At 40.4% G+C, this 7,337-nt stretch overlaps 3 protein-coding genes across 3 annotated transcripts; 1 reads left to right on the top strand and 2 right to left on the bottom strand.

The window, feature by feature from the left end:
- Window positions 1–899: 899 nt before the first annotated feature.
- LOC130503119 (PTI1-like tyrosine-protein kinase At3g15890) lies at window positions 900–2,873 on the top strand. The gene is made up of 4 exons (XM_056997766.1): window positions 900–1,142; window positions 1,531–1,678; window positions 1,775–2,040; window positions 2,124–2,873. Exons 1-4 carry the CDS (start codon window positions 1,102–1,104, stop codon window positions 2,713–2,715), a joined length of 1,047 nt encoding a protein of 348 aa, XP_056853746.1. The 5' UTR covers window positions 900–1,101; the 3' UTR covers window positions 2,716–2,873.
- A 20-nt stretch (window positions 2,874–2,893) lies between these two features.
- LOC130503120 (uncharacterized) lies at window positions 2,894–3,728 on the bottom strand. The gene is made up of 2 exons (XM_056997769.1): window positions 3,362–3,728; window positions 2,894–3,170 (listed from the first exon to the last, which is right to left on the bottom strand). The coding sequence occupies exons 1-2, from the start codon at window positions 3,587–3,589 to the stop codon at window positions 2,979–2,981; spliced, it is 420 nt and encodes a 139-aa protein (XP_056853749.1). The 5' UTR covers window positions 3,590–3,728; the 3' UTR covers window positions 2,894–2,978.
- Window positions 3,729–3,768: 40 nt separating this feature from the next.
- Window positions 3,769–7,250, bottom strand: LOC108806010 (PX domain-containing protein EREX). The gene is made up of 10 exons (XM_018578019.2): window positions 6,937–7,250; window positions 6,307–6,417; window positions 6,120–6,218; window positions 5,955–6,041; window positions 5,769–5,877; window positions 5,070–5,623; window positions 4,833–4,997; window positions 4,518–4,760; window positions 4,229–4,447; window positions 3,769–4,135 (listed from the first exon to the last, which is right to left on the bottom strand). Exons 1-10 carry the CDS (start codon window positions 7,201–7,203, stop codon window positions 3,887–3,889), a joined length of 2,103 nt encoding a protein of 700 aa, XP_018433521.2. The 5' UTR covers window positions 7,204–7,250; the 3' UTR covers window positions 3,769–3,886.
- Window positions 7,251–7,337: the final 87 nt, after the last annotated feature.

Here is a 7,337-nt window from a genome sequence, read left to right as displayed (position 1 = left end):
CCTCTGGTGTTTCACGCTTCTCTAGGTGAATCATCCAGCCTCGGTGTACCCTGGTGTTTTAGCTCCGCCGTCTGTGGCCGAGCTTCTTTTGGTCCGAAGTTTGAAGAGAAGAGAAACAAGTCCCGGATGAGATCTCGACTTCTTTGAGTGATGCTCTCCGGTGGAAAGAGGTGGTGGTGTTGATGATGGATGCGTTGTTAACGCATGCCATAAGAGAGATCCGGTGAAACGCCGCCATTTGCGGTGGTTTTATCTGGAGCCAGTGAACCGAAGGAACCCTATACCTCCAATACAGTTGTTGGAGGTGGGTTTGCGTCGGTAAAAATGGTGGAGAAAGAGATTCTCCGATGTGAAGCAGGGGACCGACGGCCGGCTGTTTTTTCCGGCGTTTGTGTCTCGGAGTGAAGATGAGGAGACGCGTGGACCACGCGGTGTGTGGAGCTGCCACGTAGTTGGACGCGTAGGTTGAGATGCGTCGATCGGTGGGGCGCCATTTCCTTGGGTTTGGGCTTTCAGGCCCGTTTTTTTCAGTTGCCCTTTTGTCGGGCTTTGCTTTGTTTCTGGGCTTTGGCCTTTGTTTGTAATGGTTTGGGCTTGTTTTTTTTTGGGTCTGCCTTTTAATAAATTTTAGATGGAAAAAAAAAAAAAGAATAAAAGGTTAGGATGAGTTGTCGTGACTCACAGCAGCCGGCCCTCAACTAACAAACAAAAGAACATTTCGTCAACATTTAAAAGATAAAAAGAAGAAGTAAAATACATTTTCAAAAGATACGAGAAAACCTATACTAACATTCAAAATTTAAATTTTTTCTTTTGGTAAAGTTATTTAATTCATTTCTATCAGCTTTATTTTCTTTTTAGTTTTATAAAGTTTGTTCCTTTTTCTTCGAGAAGAAAAAGTAAGCGTGCAAAAATAAATAAAAGAATTAACAAAATAAATAGTCATTCTTTCTCTCAGATTAGAGCTTAACTCAAAGAATAGTTCTCTGTTTTGCTGTTGCCTTCTCCCCCAAAAGCGTCACCTTTTGATTTAACCCTTTAGAACAGAGGAAGCTCAATTTCTGTTTTTATTTTTGTTTTTGTTTTGGGTTTGTTCTGAAGATGCAACTATTTACTAGCTGTTGTGGAAAAGGATTTGAAGGGTAAGTATCTGTTTATCTTCTTCTTGATTGATTCATTGACTCCATGATTGTTATATCTCATTCTTTCCTTTACTGTTTTGTTTGATCTTTTACTTTGTTGAGTTACTGCAAAAAGGTGTAACGGTTAAATCCGTTATGGTGTTCTTCCTGATCATTGTTTAAGATTTTTTTAATCAAATTTTGAGTCTATTGATGCTCAAATCATTATGTTTTTTTCCTTCTGTCTCTAATGATTTTCATGTAAAGTTTGTTCCTTTTGTTGAAAGTTAAGTTACAAAAAATACTCTGTTTTGGATAAACTTCACTGATCGTTTGAATAGTGATGATGATCAAAAAAGGTTTGTTTTAGGACAAAGTTAAGTTTTGGTATGATGTCACGGTTACACAGGAAAAAGAAAGGGGAAACAGAGCCATCTCGGAAGATATTCTCATTGACAGAGCTTCACTCAGCCACAAACAGTTTCAACTACGACAACAAACTCGGCGAAGGTCGCTTCGGCAGTGTGTATTGGGGTCAGCTCTCTGATGGTTCACAGGTACACACTCATCTCAAACACATCTCTTCTCTTCCTATTTAACTAAAACTTGTTATTATCTAGAAAACATGCTCAAGTACTTTGTGTTTCTTGCAGGTTGCAGTCAAGAGACTCAACGCATGGACTAACACCGAAGAGATAGACTTCGCCGTCCAAGTCGAGATTCTCTCCCGTATCCGTCACAAGAACTTGCTGAGCGTTCGTGGCTACTGCGATGAAGGACAGGAACGTCTTCTTGTTTATGATTACATGCCGAACTTGAGCCTTGTCTCGAATCTTCACGGCCAGCAGTATTCGGGAGAGTACTCTCTAGATTCCACCGCTCGGATAAAGATCGCCATAAGATCCGCTCAAGCCCTTGCGTGAGTCTCAAGCATCTAAAAACCATTCAAGAACAAGTTTTAACATCTTCTTGGTTTATGACATTTTATGTGTGTTTTCTCAGCTACCTACACAACCATGCAACTCCACATGTACTCCATGGAGATGTCAGAGCTAGCAACGTGTTGCTAGACTCTGAGTTTGAACCTCGTGTTATGGATTTTGGATACGGTAAACTGATGCCAGAAGAAGACGAAGAGGGAGCTACTAAAGCAAGAAGTAACAATGGGTATCTCTCACCAGAATGTGTTGCATCAGGGAAAGAAACAGAAGCAGGGGACGTGTACAGTTTCGGTATCTTATTACTGGAGCTGGTCACTGGCAAGAGACCTATTGAGAGACTAAACGCGACAACAAAGCGCGGTATAACCGAGTGGGTGTTACCACTAGTTTACGAGGGAAAGTTTAGTGAAATAGTGGATCAGAAGCTGAAGGAAGAGAAGGTGGAAGAGAAGCTGAAGAAGTTTGTCTTGGTAGGGGTCATGTGTGCTCAGACAGATCCGGAGAAGAGACCAACAATGTCTCAAGTGGTGGAGATGCTAATGAATGAATCAAAGGAGAAACCGTCTGAACTTGAAGCCAATCCTCTCTTCAAGAATCCATATAGAGAGGTTGCAGATGAAAGCTCAGATGTGATCTCAGAAGAACAACAATAGGGATTTTTTTTAGGCACATAATCTTCTGTTCATATTGGTTAGCTTCTGAGGTTATTGTTTATTCTTTTGTGTGTGTTTCTTTGTTTGTAAACATTGGTTTTGATTTGATTGGATGTTTGTAAGGTGTGGTATTGGCATATAAAGAAGAAGTTGTGATACTTTTGGTCTTGTTTGAAAAGATTGAATACTTTTTTATTTATGGATTATAGTGAAAACTTTTACACTCTTAAGAACACAATCTTTTCACAATGAGCTGATGAACTCTAGTTCTGGTTCTTGGAAGAAGATGATCTGATCAAAAGTAAAACAGAGATTACAACAGGAGCAAATATAATGAAGAGGGCTTGAGTGAGGTTAGGTGTTGTTATCTCTGGGAGCAATACGCTGCCGTATTTGATTATAGCTGCGCCTAGTACAGAACCAGCTCCTAGCTTCAACAGGTAGCTCAAGTCCTCCTGTACTTTGTCAAAAAAAGAGGGCTTATTTGTATCCTTTTAATTATTCGAGTCCAAAACGTAAATATAATATTTGATCAAATTCTAAAACATAGGGGTTATTTTGATAAATTTGAATTCTTTGAGCCTCCTTCACAAAAATTAAAAAAAAAAACAGAACAAAGCTTTCCTCTCCTCCACACAGAACTGACCTGAACTCCTTGACCGTTACCGGCTTGTTCTGATTGGTTGTCGGAAACCATGACGCGAAATGACCGTTTTGTCCCTGAGTTTGGAGAGGGAGTTCGGAAGGTGGTCACGAATTTGACGCTGCTCGTGGTCCTCTTCTTCATTGGTTCCAAGCTCCGGTGAACAGAGCTCGAGCAAGAGAGCCTCGGAACTCCAACCGCCATACCAGAAACGAATACAGTAGCCGACATCTCTAATTCTCTATCTCTCTATCTTATGCTCTCTCTCTCTCTCTAAAGCTGCCGTCTTTTTTGGTCAATCAATCTTGTAAATGGCGTGAACAGAGGATAAGAGAGAGAGACGACACTCCACCTAAAATCTCACGTTCTGCGTTTGGTTCTTGAAACGTTTAAAACGCGTCTAAACTACGTTTGCGTTTGCACTCACGTCTCATATATATAATGAAAGAGTGTGTTACAAGAGGAGCTCATATAATATGATTATTGATTACAGGATGTATAAGAAAGAGACAAAGAAACCTGATAAAATCATTTCTCAAGGATCTTGCTTAGAACACTACTTGCCAGATCAACACTCCCTTCTTCATCTTCCTCTTCTGAACTGGCTTCTCTGACTGATATTCCATGTCCAGACAAAGAGCAACGAAGAACAGAGTTAATCTGTTTCCTTAATCTCGCATTATCAATCAGAACCTCTGTTAGCATCTTTCTTACAATATCACCTTTTCCTCCATGTTCTTCTGATGTTGTTTCCACTTCTTCTGAAAGAAGCTGCGTCTGTTTCAAGCATAAGATTTGATTAACACTAATGTTTTATATTAACCTATATACATAAACTCAGTATCCAAGTGTACTTGGTTGAGCCTACACCTCAGCAATTAGAAGACCTATTCGGTTATCAGATGTTGCTAGCAGATCAATCGCTTCGGATGTAGATGATGATTCCATTACCAACTTACTCTCATCTTCCATGTGGAACTTGACATTGCATTCTTGAAGACGGTTCTGAAGAACATCATACTCATGCATCAACTTCTTGTTTGCCGTTTTCGCAGTCTCTTCTCTATCCTTCTCCCGTTGAACAGCTCTCTAGTGTCAACAACATTGCATATAAGATTTTTTAAGAGTGTATACTACAAAGAGTGTATGTTCAGTTTACCTCCATCTCCAGCTTTTCTTTTACCGTGCGGCTAAGCTCTAACCTCAATTCTGATTGAGTGGTTCTGAGAGACTTGACCTCTTTGACAAGGACCTTCAGCTCTGCTTTCGATTTCACTTCCAGATCTTCATGATCTCTACGCAGATTCTCAAACGTGTCTCTTAGACCATCCATCTGCTGCAGCAACATTTCGTTTTCTTGAACAACCGACTCGTTTGTAGTCTCGATACATGCTTTCTCGTCCTGTTAAGTCAAAACGTAGATAAGAATCTATCGTTTGAATGCCAATGAAATAAACTAAGAGAAGCAACAAACCTTCATAGAGTTTAACAATGATTCCATCTCCATGCATTGCTTGCGAAGCTCCTCCATATCCCATTGAATCTGAGTGAATCTTTCCTTTTCCTTAAGAACTGTTTGCTCCATGCCTTGCTTGCAGCTCTCTCGAGTTGTTTCAAGTTCAACCTCTAAATCTTTTACCTACCCAAACACAAAAACAACATATTGTTATCCATCACAGAGAGTAGGGTGGCATGTGATAATTGTGCACACCTTAGTTGACAAAAACTGTCGAACAGCTAACTCTTGATTTAGCCTTGAGATAAGATCTTCCGTGTCAGCTTTTGCTGTTTCTAGTCTCTGCTCTAACGTATCAACCACCCTCTTTAACTTACTTCTCTCCTCAGATTGAAATACAATAGCCACATCCTTCCCAGTTTCACTACTTTCACCGTAACTGTTTCCATGAACGTCATCATGACGACTCTCCATCGTGTCTTGGTTAGGTTCCCTGGATATTGACGCCTCTCCAGTTTCTGCAGCTCTATCAGTTTTAAAAGGACTCTTATCGAGAAGTCCAGATTCTGTGATTAATTCATGCCAATCAGTCACATTATCTTCAGAAATTGAATTCCTTGAGACAATAGTTTTGAGACTAGATTCGCCATGCTTCATCGTTGAGGTATCAGATGTGTCATCAGCAGAGTCACTGACATGATCAATTGTAACTGATGAACTACCAGGAACGTCAGAAGAACTGGTGTCAGGTAGAAGCAACCGACTGTCTACAGAGCCATCTTCATTTTCTTGATATTCATCACTGAAATCTGAAAAGAGAACAAAAATAAGAAGAAAATTAGTTACATTCAAACAATACATTAAAGGCTTTCAGACAGCATTTATAGATCCACATCATCTTTTACATTGTGTTCACTAGCAGGAGAAAAAGAATATAAAAAGAAGAGCACATACAAGACCTGACAGCAGCTTCAAGCTCAAGGAATGTTGCTACCAGAGCGCTTCTGGATATATCGATATCTGACAAAACCCTATTCATCCAATCTTCCAGAGAGCACCTCCTCTGCAATAAACTAAACATTTTGAGGATATTTTTTTCGCTGTCAGTAACATCAGAGTTGAGAGAGAATTGATATCTACCTCTTCCAAAAGTGTCTCGCTTTTCATCCTCAGTCTCTTCTTTGATGGTGCCTGAGGTAACCTTTTCTTTACAAACTCCTTTTTCATCTGGAAAAAACGGCGATTTAAGATGAAAACACCATGACCCAAAAGAGCAAAGCCCTAACTAAGGGAAAAAACACTCACAGAGGAATATAACTCCAAGAAATCATTGAATCTTCGAAGTATCAGCCTAGTGGAGGTGATTCCCTCGGGAGATTGTATCGCCACTTGCACTCTATAAAACTGATAACAACGAGAGTAAAAGTTAGCAACACAATCACTACAGATTAAGCACAAAAGAATGAGGTATGAATAAAGATATAATACAGACCACGGCAGGATCTGAAGCAGTTGATTTGGGAAGGTCAACCCAAGAAGGGACAGTGACACAGTAACTCCAACCAGTTCGAGGATCATGTGGCCAAACAGTGTTCCGTCCTCCCTATAGTTAGGAACAATTAACAAACAATCGTCAAACGAATGATATGAAAAGAAGAAGAAAGACCTATCCTTTCATTCTCAAAAGCTAAACTTTTTCTTTTATCTTAGAACGTTTGCTATCTTCAACTTAAACCAAGCTGAGATCTTTTCCACAATTAATACAACACAAACTGGCGCTTCTAGCTCTAGCTCTGGTGGTAAAGAGCTCGCAGCTGGGTTCGAATGTCGGCCACTGGGAACTAACATTTCGGCGTTACTATAGACAGAGGACCGTTGCAACACGCGACTAATCTGGACCTATTCTGTGAGATCAGGATACCTCTGTATAATTAAAAAAAATAATAATAATACAACACATCCTAACAAAAGTCTAACAGAACCTACTCAACAGAACAAAGTGAATCTTATTAATTTTCCTGCAGACACGAACCTACAAATCTAGCTTCCAAATAGTGTAAGAGTTCAGACAGAACCTATAAGTTCAAAATGCAACGAATGCGATCAGGAAACAAACACATACCCATTGACGAGGAGGAGCACTCCAATCCATGCCCAGAGGCAACGGAGACTTCCCGTCATGGCGATGCTCTGTAGATAATAATACCCTCGAATCTTTATTCGATTCTCCGCCGTCGGGACTGTAGCTGATATTGCGGCGGTAGTCGTCGTCCTCGCCGTGGTATAAAGGGCCAGGCGAGAGGAAGCGGTGGGAGAACGGCTCTCCGAAGGGACCGGAGACGTTGTAGTTGTAATCGAGAAGAGAGAGATCATCCGCGTACAGATTCATTCTCTTCCCCTTTACTTATTAAATTACTCTCTTGAATCTTGATTGATTCCTCTTCTCTCCAGATTCTTTATGATGTTCTTGCCACCCATCGAGTCAAACGCTGCGTTTTGAGTTTCTTCGTTTTAATTAAATAA

The sequence above is a fragment of the Raphanus sativus genome, unplaced genomic scaffold, assembly GCF_000801105.2.
Source record: "Raphanus sativus cultivar WK10039 unplaced genomic scaffold, ASM80110v3 Scaffold0810, whole genome shotgun sequence".
In the NCBI taxonomy this organism is placed as follows: domain Eukaryota; kingdom Viridiplantae; phylum Streptophyta; class Magnoliopsida; order Brassicales; family Brassicaceae; genus Raphanus; species Raphanus sativus.
This window is presented reverse-complemented; position numbering and strand designations above follow the sequence as displayed.

Excerpts from the sequence above, each read along its gene's own strand:
- LOC130503119 (XM_056997766.1), top strand. The coding sequence starts at position 1,102 with ATGCAACTATTTACTAGCTGTTGTGGAAAAGGATTTGAAGG. Across the intron at positions 1,143-1,530 it reads TGTGGAAAAGGATTTGAAGG|GAAAAAGAAAGGGGAAACAG; the intron begins GTAAGTATCTGT and ends ACGGTTACACAG. Across the intron at positions 2,041-2,123 it reads AGATCCGCTCAAGCCCTTGC|CTACCTACACAACCATGCAA; the intron begins GTGAGTCTCAAG and ends GTGTTTTCTCAG.
- LOC108806010 (XM_018578019.2), bottom strand. The coding sequence starts at position 7,203 with ATGAATCTGTACGCGGATGATCTCTCTCTTCTCGATTACAACTACAAC. Across the intron at positions 6,418-6,936 it reads GTGCTCCTCCTCGTCAATGG|GGAGGACGGAACACTGTTTG; the intron begins GTATGTGTTTGT and ends TCCTAACTATAG. Across the intron at positions 4,998-5,069 it reads GACAGTTTTTGTCAACTAAG|GTAAAAGATTTAGAGGTTGA; the intron begins GTGTGCACAATT and ends GTGTTTGGGTAG.
- LOC130503120 (XM_056997769.1), bottom strand. The coding sequence starts at position 3,589 with ATGTCGGCTACTGTATTCGTTTCTGGTATGGCGGTTGGAGTTCCGAGG. Across the intron at positions 3,171-3,361 it reads GTAACGGTCAAGGAGTTCAG|GAGGACTTGAGCTACCTGTT; the intron begins GTCAGTTCTGTG and ends GACAAAGTACAG.